We start from the raw sequence: 14,211 nt of genomic DNA, 5'->3' as shown, positions 1-14,211 counted from the left end.
CAGTATGTCTACGCCCAGCAAACACAAGATCGTATATCATAGCGAATAAGTGTACAAAGTGGAGGCCATATACGCACATTTTCCACGCAGTCAAATGGAGGAATGCGCCTATATCGCCTCCACCATGTACACTTATTCGCTAGCATATGCGATTTTGTGTTGACTGGGCGCTCAAAACTCTCGACGGTGTAAAACAAGCGTCGGAGTCGTCCGCCGCGGCTAAACATTGTGCGGCTACAAGACGGTAGACTATCCCAAGACTACGCGCAGGAGCTGGAAATGCCATTCCTAACGGAAGAGCAGCTAAGCGCAGCTTCTCTCGAAGATGGCTGGAGAGATATTCGATCCCCATTGGAATCACCGCAAACGCTCCCCTAGGCACGGTGCCCCGGATCAGAGAAACGACTGGTATATGACGGCGTATGTGAGCAGTTAGTTGAGGAGAAGCATGCAGCATGGGCGAGATTGCTGCAACACCGCATGAGGGCAGGGCTGACAATAGTCATTCTCGTCGTATGAAGAAAGCGAAAAAAAATTAGTCTTCATCATAACATTGCACGACGCAACACCTATTCGTTTTCTTCGCGCCGCATGCGCACCACGACGATAGTCGCGCAATCAAAAGTTATGACGATTTTCGTCGTCACTTCTTCACACAATTGATTACCCGTCATTATAGACGGACTGGTTAAAAACATAATAGCGTCTCAAATAAACAAATAGTAGGAACTTTGGTAACATACATGTATCGATAACATTCATAACGCTTTCATACGTTGCTTCAAATTAATTATTAAAAAGGATTAGTAAAAATCTTCGCATGGCAGCTGCCGCTTGAAGAATAACGGTATGAAGTCTTTGTTCTTCGATGTCGTCATGACGATTTGGTTACACGAGGAAAGCTAACTTCGTGCGCGTCATTGACGATGTGTAGAGTAGCAATGAAGACACTGCAATTCGTCGCTACTGTGGCATTTCGTACTATGACGATGACTATTGCCAGCCCTGCATGAGGGCGAAAGAGGCACGATACAAACGGGCACGGAACAGACAAAACTCGATTTTTCGGAGGAATTGCACCGCGCTAATATCGCACGAAAGTTCTATGAGAAGTTAAACCGTTCTCGTAGAGGCCACGTGCCACACCCCGATATGTGTTAGGACATAAACGGGAACCTTCTTACAAACGAGCGTGAGGTGATCCAAAGGTGGCGGCAGCACTACGAAGAGCACCTGAATGGCGATGTGGCAGACAACGGTGACGGTACGGAAAAGAACCTAAGAGCACGCGCGCAGGACATGTGACTTCCGTCTCCGAATCTCCAGGAAATCAAGGAGGAGATCGGCCGGCTGAAAAACAACAAAGCTCCTGGACTTGACCAACTACCAGCTGAGCTGTTCAAACACGCTGCACTGGGTAATTACCAAGGTTTGGGAGGATTAGGTTCTGCCGCAGGAGTGGAAGGAAGGTCTCGTGTGTCCCATCTACAAAAAGGGCGATAAGCTGGATTGTAGCAACTACCGCGCAATCGTATGGCAATTCGTAAGGCAGTACCAGGCGGAATTTATGGGTGAACACTCTACCACAGATCAGGTGTTCGCCGTACGTCAGGTATTGCAGAAATGCCGCAAATACAACGTGCTCACACGTCCCGAGCAGGAGCGACGACCTCCATAACAGAAATTGGTATGATTTAGCTTTGCATAAAAGGTAAAATACCAAAGCCTTATATGCAGAATACTTGGGACATACCATGCTTAAGTATTTCAATACCAAACGAATAATAATTGGTTATGAATTTGGTATTGAAATTCAATTTAATAACTGAGTTTGTTATGGCTTAAGTATTGTACATATTAGTTTTTTGGTATTATTCCTTTGGTATTTTACCTCTTATGCAGGGCTAGTTCATAACAGAGGATGGTATCAATAACAGAATTAAGTATTATTGAGCCAATTTCTCCTGTTCGGGATCATCTATTTATCGACTTCAAAGCCGAATATTATACAATCGATCGGGACCAGCTGAGGCAGCTAATGCACGAAAACGGATTTCCGGATAAACTGATACGGTTGATCAAGGCGATGATGGATCGGGTGACGTGCATAGTTTGAGTTTCAGGGGAATTCTCGAGTCCCTTCGAAATGCGCAGAGAGTCACGGCAAGGTGATGGTCTTTCGTGTCTGCTATTCATCATCGCTTTGGAGGGAGTAATACGAAGGGCAGGGATTGACATGAGTGGTACGACTTTCACGAAGTTCCTCCAGTTATTTGATTTCGCCGACGACATTGATATTATGGCACGTAACTTTGAAAGGATGGATGAAGCCTATATCATACTGAAAAGCGAAGCTAAACAGATTGGACTAGTCACCAACACGTCGAAGACGAAGTATATGATAAAAAGAGGCTCAAGAGAGGATAACGTAAGCCACCCACCACGAGTTTGTATTGGTGGTAACGAAATCGAGGTGGTTGAAGAATTCGTGTACTTGGGCTCACTGTTGACCTCCGATAACGATACCTGCAGAGAAGACGCATCATGGCAGGAAATCGTACGTACTTTGGACTCCGCAAAACTCTCCGATCGTATAGAGTTCGCCGCCATAGCAAACTGACTCTCTACAAAACACTTATTAGACCAGTAGTTCTCTAAGGACACGAGACCTGGACGATGCTCGTGGAGGTTTTCGAAAGGAATGTGCTGCTTACCATGTATGGTGGGGTGTTGCTGTTGGGAGAACCATCCATCGTTCACACCGCGAAAATCGAGAGCCTGTGGTGGGCCGAGCACGTAGCCATGGATCGATCAGATGGAGGACGAACGATTTGCGAACCCTCCGCACACTGCGTGGTTGGCGACGTGCAGCCATGGACCGAAAGGCCGAAACATTGTTTTATAACATGTGTGAAAGGGACCATTATCGCTAAGCTAAAGCTAAGCTAAAGCTAAGCTAAAGCTAAGCTAAAGCTAAGCTAAAGCTAAGCTAAAGCTAAGCTAAAGCTAAGCTAAAGCTAAGCTAAAGCTAAGCTAAAGCTAAGCTAAAGCTAAGCTAAAGCTAAGCTAAAGCTAAGCTAAAAGCTAAGCTAAAGCTAAGCTAAAGCTAAGCTAAAGCTTGCTAAAAGCTAAGCTCAGCTAAGCTAAAGCTAAATAAAGCTAATAAAAGCTAGCTAAGCTAAGCTAAAAGCTAAGCTAAAGCTAAGCTAAAGCTAAGCTAAAGCTAAGCTAAAGCTAAGCTAAAGCTAAGCTAAAGCTAAGCTAAAGCTAAGCTAAAGCTAAGCTAAAGCTAAGCTAAAGCTAAGCTAAAGCTAAGCTAAAGCTAAGCTAAAGCTAAAGCTAAGCCAAAGTTAAGCTAAAGCTAAGCCAAAGCTAAGCTAAAGCTAAGCCAAAACTAAGCTGAAACTTAGGAGGAAACGGTCGTTTACTTAGTTACTGTCAAATAATTTTGCTTGACCTTGACCTAAATAAGAAGAAGGCGAAGGGGTGCTTTTTCTTTTGATGTGGCAAGATCAGCAAGCGTAAAGACGTTGTTGAATAATATTCTACGGAGGAACTTTTGTTTTCATGAGTAGAATGAAAATCAGCAACACCATCACCATCTCTCCTTACAACCCCTTGTCTCAAGGTCTACTCTCCCAACACTAATGGGCCATATGTTATTTTCTTTCGACCGAAAGGTAAACGATCGAGCAAAGATCTAAAAGAACGATTTTCTTCTATCACGACCATTGACATGACCAGGTCCAGTATTGCAACGAAGGTCCACCGCATGCTCTCGAAGTCTGCCCGACGTGCATACAATGGCGAATTCACCAGGAACGGTCTCGACGAAGCTACGTTTTTTTCTTTCTCGTCTCCTCCTCTGGATGATCAAGGTAGCCCTGACACTGAAGTTGAAACAAGCTTAAGCTTAGCATTAGCTTAGCTTTAGCTTAGCTTTAGCTAGCTTTAATAGCTTTACAGCAGCTTTAGCAGCTGGCTTAACTTTAACCAGCTTTAAGCTAGCTTAACAAGCTTAGCTTTAGCTTAGCTTTAGCTTTGAAAGCAGCTGAGCTTAGCTTTAGCAGGCTTTGAGCAGAAGCAACTGAGCTTAGCTTAGCTGAGCAGGCTGAAAGCAGGCTGGCAGGCTTTGACAGCGAAGCTGGTGAGCTGAGCAGGCTGAGGCAGGCTGAGCAGGCAGGCAGGCTTTGAGCCAGCTGGCCCAGGCTGGTGAGCAGGCCAGCAGCTTAAACGGAAGCTTTAGCTGGCAGCTGGGGCTGAGCAGCACTCCCAGGGCAGGCTGAGCAGGCTGCACCAAGCAGGGGCAGGCTGGTGCCCAGGCTGGGTTCAGGCTGCAGGCAGGGCTGAGCCAGGCTGGGCAGCTGAGCCAGGCACCAGGCAGGCTGGGCAGGCTGGGGCTGGGGCTGAGGGGCTGAGCCCAGGCTGCAGGACTGTTCCCAGGCGGGCTGGGGCAGGCTGGGGCTCCCAGGGGCGGGCCAGGCAGGCTGAGCTGAGGCTGAGCCAGGCTGAGCCAGGCAGGAGGCTGGGCGGGCTGGGAGGCACCTGAGCCCACAGGCAGGCTGAGGCGGGCTGAGCCAGGCTGGCCAGGCAGACGGGCTGGGCCAGGCTGGGCGGGCTGAGGCCAGGGGCTGAGGCAGGGCGGAGCCACCTGCTGGAGCACCCCCACTGGGCAGGCGCTCCAGGCTGGGGCAGGCTGGAGCCTGGGCGCAGGCGGAGCTGAGCCAGCTGGGCGGGCTGGGCAGGCTGGGCAGGCTGGAGCCTGGGCCGAGCTGAGCAGGGCTGGTGAGCCCAGGCTCAGGCGGGCTGGAGCCCAGGCTGAGACGGGCTGGGGCAGGCTGTGGGCTGGGGCTGGGCACCCCACCCAGGCTGTTCCAGGCTGGGGCAGGCTGTGGGGCGGGGCTGGGCGGGGCAGGCTGTTCCAGGGCACGACTGGGGCCAGGGCTGGGGGCCCAGGCTGAGCAGGCTGTTCGGGCCGGGCTGTTCCTGTTCAGGAGGCTGGGGCTGGCACTGACGGGGCGGGGCTGTGACCTGGGGCTGAGCAGCGCAGGCTGAGCCGGGCTGAGCGGGCTGAGCCAGGCTGGGCAGGCTGACCCAGGCTTTGAGCAGGCAGGCTCCCAGGGCTGAGCGGGCTGAGCTGACTGCTCACCAGGCTGAGCCTGGGTTCACTGGGGGCCAGTGGGCTGCCGGGCTGTTGAGGCTGAGCCCAGGCACTGAGGCTGGAGGCGCGAGGCTGTGACCTGAGCCAGGCTGAGCCCACCTGAGGCGGGCTGGGCAGACCAGGCTGGGCAGGCGGAGGCTGGGGCAGGCTGGCGGGCTGAGCCAGGCTGCACTGGTGGAGGCTGGGGCTGGGCCAGGCTGGCTGGGGCTGAGGCTGGGGGCTGGGGCTGGGGCTGGGCACACCCCAGGCTGGAGCCAGGCTGGGGCGGGCTACCCAGGAGCTCCAGCTGGGAGCAGGCTGGGCCAGCTCCAGCCCCGGGCTGGGGCCAGGGCTCCACTGGGGCGGGCCCGGAGCTGAGCCAGGCTGGAGCCCAGGCTCACTCGGGCTGGGGCCAGGCTGAGCCAGGAACCAGCTCCCAGGGGCCACTTGCTTTAACAACTAAATACATGTCATGTGATTACTTCTTGCTTAGCTTTAAATATGTCATGGGATTGTGATTACTAATTTGCTTATAATTGTTTTTAAAAGTAATTTACAATTCGAATTTTCTTTAACATGTAATGCTTAAAGAATCATAGAACTTTTTCAAACAGATCATTGGCCTAAATATAAAATGTGAGGCATGCGAACGAAATAAAAAAATGTCACGGAATGCCATGACGTTAATGTCATTTGACACTAATTCGGCTCTCATGCCGCTGACTTCAGATTTAGAGCAAACACAATTATTGTAAATAACTTCTGAAAAAAGTTATAAACAAATTAGTCCCATGACATCGAAATGATATTTCCCGTCATTGCCTCTCAGTCAAATAGACAAAACAGGGATAGGTTAGCAAACTCGGTTTGTCAACAGCGGGCTGAAGCTCATAATCATTCGGCACAAATTTCCTATCTTTTATCTTTCAAGTGATAGTATCCACCATGTATTTACATATGGCCCTCACATTCACGCACCAGCGAGTGTACTGATTGGACTGTGGGCTGAGTGTGCGGCCTTGTTTATCCTTGATTATTGCTGCTAACCATTTTCAGCTTTCATTGCTAGGAAGTGAGTGTAAACAGGCAATATCCTATATCCAATATCCTATAAATGTTATTCACTGAGACTGAGAATTCGCACCACTACTGGGGGTTTCACATTAGTATGAACGAAAGTTTTCTCGACTTGCGAAAACATCTAAAATCCCAGATGTTCCAAGTTTTTTTGATTTCTTAGCCTGAAAGAAAGCACAGAGAAAAAAAGAAACTACTTTCCAATGTTCACGCTATTGGCATCGCGGAGCTCATTCTAAACCTTTTTTATGCCTCCGACTCAGTAAAGAACAATCTGGCTTCAAAAATGCCCCTCCTTGAGTCATTCGTATTCTTCGTGGGTAACTTCGTGGATGATTTCTGTTCTACGGCGAAACTGTCGATGGATTCTTCCAAAACTAAATATTTTTAAATTTTTAATTACAATTTACAATGCGATGTTCTTGTTTTATGTGAAACATGGCTAACTCCAGTTGTGAACCTTCATTTTCCTGATTTCAACATAATCCGGCTTGATCTGGCAAAACGATATGGAGGGGTGCTGTTAGGGATAAAAAACAGCACTTTTTCTATAGGCCATGCAAATATCGGTTTCGAGAAAGTTCTTGTTTTGTTTTCTAAAGCGCATAATGACAGGGTCCCGTTTTTTAGACCCTTCAGAGGGAGTAATCTCATTGAAGGCTCGCTCATTATCAATAGGAAATTAATCCTCTCTTGAGAAAACAGATCAGTAATACTTTTATTTAACCATGCATTGGAGCCCTACCCACATCCTTGTCTTGCTTCCAGAATAGCACCAGTAAAGCTCCAAACCCGGGATTTAGCTCTATCTACAAAACCATTCTAAGCTAAAGAATTTGTCAAGGATCAATAACATCTATGTTTTCGTCTCACTACATTTCACCAGTTCATGAAGTGTTAGTCTGTATTTAAACCCCGAACTAAATTTTTATCAGCGGTCAGTTCAGCCTAGGTTTTTTCAACTAATTGCTAAGTTGTTTCCGCTCCATACAGTTAAGCCTCAAACGTAGTTAGAAATTCGAGTCTTTCAGCCATCTACAAGGTAACATTAATTATGTTTTATTTCTGAAACTACTGTTGACGAATCCTTAATTACCACAACTTATTGCCTAAGCTCGAACAATAATGGATTAAGCTAGAGCTCTGGTTGGTTGAATTACACAGTAACACACTACGTCAAAGTGATCTACCATGCCAGTGCCAAGGGAGTTAGAACACTTAGAAAATACGATTTGGAAATATCTCAATCGTAAATCATTAGCATGGCTTTTATGGGCCTGTATGAACACCATGGGTTGCTATTGGCTTTGTATCGAGATCGAGATCGAGGCCTGAGATAATGCTATATATTGCCAAATCCGAGTATGAATTTTTTGAGCCCTTCAGGAACGTTGTACAAAGTAGGTCAGCGTTCAGGAACCTTTAGTTTTCCTCGAAATAAGAATAGTCAAGTTTCAGATGTTTACATTGCTGTGGTAAAAAGGTATTAAAGATGAATTCGCTTAACTCGGTTCAGAGATGGCTGAGATCGTTTATAGTAAAATATTGTTGGTATGTATCACACTAAGGCGTAGTGGAACGATTGTATCGAGAAAGGCATTATCACTGCTAGGTGGATTAATCTGGGTTTTTGAATGAAAAGACGTAATCAAGAAAACCAATAATTATACTTGAGCCGCTTCTTGAAGCACTTGTTAACCTCAAGGAACTTCGCAAATCGCAAGTGATTTATGTTGGTTCTTGTTGGCAGTGTTGATTTGGCGCACTCGTTGCAGTGCACTGAACCGAGCGGTTAGGTTCTGAAAATATTCATCACTTTTGGAAATAAAACACACGAACAATTCACTTTTTACTTGGTAACTCCAACGGCTTTCCCTTTATCTATTAGAATGCTATTTATATCTACTTGCTATTGTTTACAAATTTTCTCTCGTGTCCAATAATGTTGCATACTCTAATGAAGAATGTTGTATGTTACCTACAATAACTCTAATGCGACATTCTGCTCTCTCTCTAAACAGAACAATTTTATGATTGTTTAACTTTATAATGTTGAACCACCTACTTCTAGACCAGTTGTTTGCTATATTTGGCAAAGTTTTGTTTATACTTTGTAACGTATTATCTAGAGCTCAGTACAAACAGCAGCTTATGCGCCACTTCCTCAAATAAGGAAGACTGCTGATGCTCTTTTGGGATCCCGGCTATGAGACCCTCTTCTAGGGCGAGTCTTTCAATGGCTCAAACACTACGCCAAATCTTGCACCCGAACGGAGAATAAACTTACCTGTTCAGACCCACCGTGCAAACCGAGAGAACTCTTCAGTCTATGTGAATCATAAAGTCAAATTGGCTAAATGAGAAAGAGAATAAAAATAAGTATCGAATTCATTTCAATTGAGATGTTAACCAATGCAGAATAAGCTCATATGGGTATCTACTTGGGACCAATGCACGAATGGAGATAATTAACTTTATTGGTCCAATTTCAGTGTGCACAAATTCTCTCCTAGCTACCCTGACCTTCTCTCAACCTAACTATGTGTCTTATGAGTACTTGCCGGCGCTGAAGGTCCAACGACGCGTTGATCGGGGCCCCGACAAGGATCTAATTCATCTGACTCTCACGTTCGCTCTCTCCGTTTTCTACGCTTCGAACCAGGTTGGACACACCTTACCAAGCTTGACGTTCAAAACCAGCACCGCGCGAAAAGTCCATTCTTCGTCTCACCATACGCCTCGGAAACAAATTCGACGCAACGACTGCGTGTTATCGAGCGATCCTTCCAACCGTCGCTCTTGTCGGATCGGTTAGGCGTGATTCGATGATGTTGCGCTTCAGTAGGCGGATTTCGTGTGGTTGAGAAACGAGATGAATCGTACGGGACGAAAACGTGCTCACGAGTGTCCTCGGCGCAAGTGCATACGCATCAAGTCGGCAGAGCACGTGGGTGGTAATTTGACGGGTGGCCCAATCCTACGCAAGCACCCTACGTTGTAGGGGATTTCTACAACGCAGTTCGGTTTTATTAGAAACGATCCTATTTTGAAGCGATGTAGAGCGGCTTACCTTGCTTCGGGTTCTAACTCATTCAAGAGTACTAATAGTTGCACATGTGATGCCTCGAAGCTAACTACTGTTAATAAACTAATTAAACAGTTCTTACTTATAGGGAGAATTTTACTTTTGGGTTATTGGTTCTTACCAATTCAAGATTAGCTTATTTCTCTAGGCACTAATCACACTTTTCAACTATTTAAACTTTTAACGAATCTTTCGCACTATGGCGTCGGTTGGCGTCTCTACGTTTAAACTGGCGTTTAGTAGCACATCCGCACTGGCAAAGAATCACTATTCAAATGAGAAATCGCGATGGCCAAGCTGCCTCTAGTTATTGTTTAAACTACAATTGCGCGTTAGATAATAGAACAAAGAATCCCTTCTCGGTTTAACTATTTAATCCTACCACACTGCAATATGCACGTGTGTACATATTATCATATTAAAACCAGGGAGCTCACTCTTTCGTATCGGATTCAAGAGATTGAGAGAGCGGAGCCAAAATTCAAATTATAATTTAACCGCGTACACTCAGAAATATCCCTGTTATCAAAGAAGGGCGAAATTGGTCTGTGTCCATGCTGAGCTTTTATAGCTATTTCATATCGATATTCAAAATGGAGATCGAATTAATAGTCGAGGAGAAGTTTAGTGAATTCATCCACAAATTGGAAGGTATTACAATCTGGCGTTACATTCTCGCCTATTCCAAACGAAATAAAAATTTTGAAATTTTAATTTCAAAATTTTTATTGTATGTCTTTACTAGGTAATTTGTTTTTAAATTTGAATTTAATCTCTTTTTTTTTCTACTACAATATCAATATAAAAAGTTTAGTTTTGTTTTATCTATTATTTTGTTCTTGAACAATTTTGTTCTGTGTCTCATATCTGCAAACAAGATCTATGCTTTTAATTTACTGCCAACTGTAATTACTTTTCTCATTCCGATGTTTTGCTAACTTCCATTAAATTTACTAACTAACAATTGGTTCCGATTTTACTCCAAAGAAACTTTGGAAAATATTCTTACAACTACCAACCAAAATTACCAAATAACTCCAAAAATATTTGGAAAACCTATTTCTTTTATTCTAAACTCAGTTACCTCAGACAGCTCTGAGAATTATTCAAATGCATTTGGAGAATTAACAAAACATTTCGTTCCTTGATACTTTTCTTGCTCATCCGAATTTAAAAAGTCCTATCTATTAATTCTAACCTTTGTCACGGTTAATCGTCACTCTAAACTCCACGAAAGTAACATCGCACTGTCAAGCAACCTGTCACTGATGTAGGTAGCGACAATTCAACAGATCAAAAAGGAATGGAGCTATACGGGTGCTTTAAGAGCATGTGGCAGATCAAAAAATTATTTGATTGGGAAAAAGAACTGCTATGGCTTGTTTTTGGTAGGTATAAAATCGATGAACTTTGAGTGTATATGGATTTGGTGCTAATTAGTGATATGAGATGATACTAAATGTGAACAAAGTGACTTGGCCGACCAGACAAATATTTTAATATGAAGACTGTTCCAGAACTTGGAACAATGATGGTGTCTATTATGTGCTAGGCTGTTATTGCGGTCCACTAGATCGACATGGTGCTGACGTGATTAGATGGTGCACATCAAAGGTTGGTGCCTGAGGGGCACGTTCATAGCTGTAGCAATTTTGCTACTATCAGAGTGTTCATTGCAATGACACTGCATTACTGCGTGAGGGTCAATGAACTGTAGGCTGACTGAGTCAACGACTGAGGTAACCAATGGACTTCTCAAGCCGTGACGAAGCCGATGCACCACTATGTGTTTTTGATTTGGTTTGTAGTTCCAATTGTGTATGCATTCCTCGGTGAGAATGCAGTCATAGCTGAAGTTAGAAATTATGCTTTTTTCAAAAAGGAACCGTGAAAAGTTCCAGGAATCCTACGACCCTGCATATCATTTAGAATATAAGTGTTAGTTCCGATTTTTTGAACGACTTGTGCTTTTGAGAACTTGTTTCCGAATTTACCAACAAAGTTTTTTGATTTATCGGAAAGATGGATATTCTTTTTGTAAACTATATCTCCTTCCTGGAAGTGATGTCGAAGATTTGCGCGCAAATTATACGGTTTGGAATATTTTTCATAAGCCTTGTGTAAGTTTTCGCGTACAATTTCGTATAACCGTTGTGTTTCCAGTTTGGTTTCATGGTCATCTCGATCATTCTCGTGTGTAAGGTGACGTAGACTGTCGTACTCCTGGCCGTGGCTAATCATATTCCTCCCAAAATTAATAAAGTACGGAGAAAATCCAATGCTATCGTGCACACTTGTTCTTGTATACGTTGACCGACCGGAGGCGAAATGGACTTGTGGCGCTTGCTTCTTTCGCAGACTGTAGATTCCGAGCGCACCCAGCAGTTCTAAGAAAATGGTGGCCGCCTTCCAAAGCGAGCAACATTCTTAAGGATATATTCTGCGGAATTTCGTCGGATGTACGGTCTGACGCGCCGGACGGGACTTTCTCAGTAATCGACGGTTCGGCGGATGGGCGATGAGCGGGGGCTTCCGATTGCGACAACCACAACCACAACCGTGGACGTTTCGGGGCTAGCCTCTTCGGAACAGCAGTTAACGAGCGGCATCCACATGGCAATCAAACAATGCCTTAGTTACAGTTACGGCGCCCTCAATGACGGTGGCTTGTAATGAACGACGGATCAATTCCCGAGGGAGTCTTCTTCTGACTTGTCCCTTCTTTCTTCGTAAATATTGTCCACCAAACGAGCTTGAGTAAAGGTTTTCTGCGATTCACGTGGTTAGTCTGAATAGCGTCAATGTGGCACATTCCAACAATTTTCCTTTGTTTCTTCCTTTTCTCCTCTTCTTCGCCACCGGATATGAGGTTGCCTCGGTGGCCTCCGTGGTAACTCGCCGAACCGAACTTGTTGCTGTTTCATACTGAAATAAGGTTGTGCCAGTTTGCGAGGATAAAAACGATCTATATTCCTATACAGGTCTCATGTTGTATTTTTTTATCACTGTATTCATTACCCTGGCGACTATGATTTAGCAATTTGACTAAAATCATTCTATAGGGCACTGCACGGAAACATCTCTATCTTTTTCGTTCCTTATAAATTTTAACGTTTACTGGCCTTCTTGTTTTATAATTTCTTTGCAGCGACAAAGAGACAAAGCAGTCCGTGCAGTGCCCTATATCTAAACTCTAGAAGTAAACTGTCGATGTTTAAGCCGTTGCTCCATGGCGAACAGACACCACGGATTGTCTCTCCTTAATTGAGCTGCAGCTGGGAAGAACAACAACATCCAGGATGCAATTTTATTTATAATTTATTTATTTATTTATTATAATTTATTTATAACACTTATTTTCTAAACATGTGTTACCATTCGACCCTCTGAGACATAGAATTAGGATACTATGAAAATCGCTTGAAAAAATGTTCATTTCACTTTTATGACACCAACTTGCCTATACATATGCTGCCTTTCACATTTAAATGTTGGTTAGGTTTTGTAACACGAGTTTTTGAGTAATATATTGTCGTACATATAGAAATTTTTATAGCTTGAACCAATCGTAGCCCAAATATAATTGATTTTTTTTTCTTTCTAAAATAACGTCATTTGTGTCCGATACATGTTTTATTAGTAATTACTTTCACTATTTCCATAGCGGTCTAAACAAGCCAGTTCGCCCCAGTCAGATAAAAGCAATAGTAGGTTTGTATAAGCTTTCCGAATTTCAAAGAAATCAAATAGATAACAATATAGGTAGCTCGTATGAAGTAAGTATTCAAGCCATAATCTTCCATCCGGAGTACTCATGTAGTCAGCCATACAACGATATCGCCCTGATGGAGGCTTCAAAATTTATGTACTTTGATCAGCATATCCGTCCTATATGCATTGCTAGCAAACACGATGCTTCGGCATTCGTGGAAGGCAAATCTGCTATCGTGTCTGGCTGGGGTTGGAACCAGGAAAGTCAGCGGGACGGTGATAAGCCTGATACGCTACAACGTGCCATTGTGGATGTATTTCGTAATGAAGACTGCGAGGGATTCTATCGAGATGGTAATCGACCGCGAGCCATTGCCAGAACGCAGCTATGCGCAGGTAAGAGGTCCGGTGGAGTCGATTCGTGCTGGGCAGATTCTGGAGGTCCGTTGGTGACCCGGGACGACGTGCTTATAGGTATTGTTTCCACCGGAATAGGCTGCGCAAGGCCTGGCTTTCCGGGAATTTATACGAGAGTAAGTGAATACACCAGCTGGATTAGTGATGTATTGCAAAAGTAAACGTAGCATTTCTTGTCAGTGAAAATCTAGTCTAATCCCTATGGGACAAATGTGATGCTGTAGTTTGTTAAGTATTCAATGTTTTGTACATAAATTGATTTGCCATGAGGTTTTTTTTCATCTGAAGGAAATATTTATTATATCGATATTTCGACGTCGTAACACTTTGTTGTTCCTTTTTGTGAAGAATTTCATGTATTTGAGAATATTACTCCGCTATTCATAGTTTTTTTCTAATTATCATCAGGAGTACTTCTTTTCTATCTATTCTTCTGATTTTATTGCCTGAACTCAAAATTGAGTGAATTAAACCTCCAGTTGGGTAAATAAACTTTCCGTTGGGTACTTTTTTAACATGGGAGTAAGGGCAAACTACTTCGACCCCATTTACTCAATTTTGGCTTCCCGTACGGATGTTCGAGGCTGGGTGAGTTGAACTCACTATTGGGTAGTTTATTTCTTCCGTGTACGACCTCTGGTCGAAGACGGTGTTCCTGTCTTTCTAGTATAACGCCATTTGACATAACGGACATTTGGCATAATTGTGAACAACGTCAAAAGTGAAAGTAATTTGGCATAACGGACATATGCCACTGTTTGGCATAACGGACATATGCCAC

At 44.3% G+C, this 14,211-nt stretch overlaps 1 protein-coding gene and 1 long non-coding RNA gene across 2 annotated transcripts in view; one reads left to right on the top strand and one right to left on the bottom strand.

The window, feature by feature from the left end:
- Positions 1-13,701, top strand: part of LOC134205340 (trypsin-1) — a 49,523-nt gene extending 35,822 nt beyond the window's left edge. Inside the window, exon 3 of the mRNA XM_062680509.1 lies at positions 12,967-13,701. Within this exon, the coding sequence (XP_062536493.1) occupies positions 12,967-13,591 (625 nt within the window). The 3' untranslated portion in view covers positions 13,592-13,701. The remainder of the gene's footprint in view (positions 1-12,966) is intronic.
- LOC134207684 (uncharacterized) lies at positions 8,828-9,542 on the bottom strand. Its single transcript, XR_009978406.1, has 3 exons — positions 9,424-9,542; positions 9,288-9,365; positions 8,828-9,225 (listed from the first exon to the last, which is right to left on the bottom strand). It is a non-coding gene; the product is annotated as an uncharacterized LOC134207684 (long non-coding RNA).
- Positions 13,702-14,211: the final 510 nt, after the last annotated feature.

This window comes from Armigeres subalbatus, chromosome 1 (assembly GCF_024139115.2).
Source record: "Armigeres subalbatus isolate Guangzhou_Male chromosome 1, GZ_Asu_2, whole genome shotgun sequence".
Taxonomy (NCBI): domain Eukaryota; kingdom Metazoa; phylum Arthropoda; class Insecta; order Diptera; family Culicidae; genus Armigeres; species Armigeres subalbatus.
This window is presented reverse-complemented; position numbering and strand designations above follow the sequence as displayed.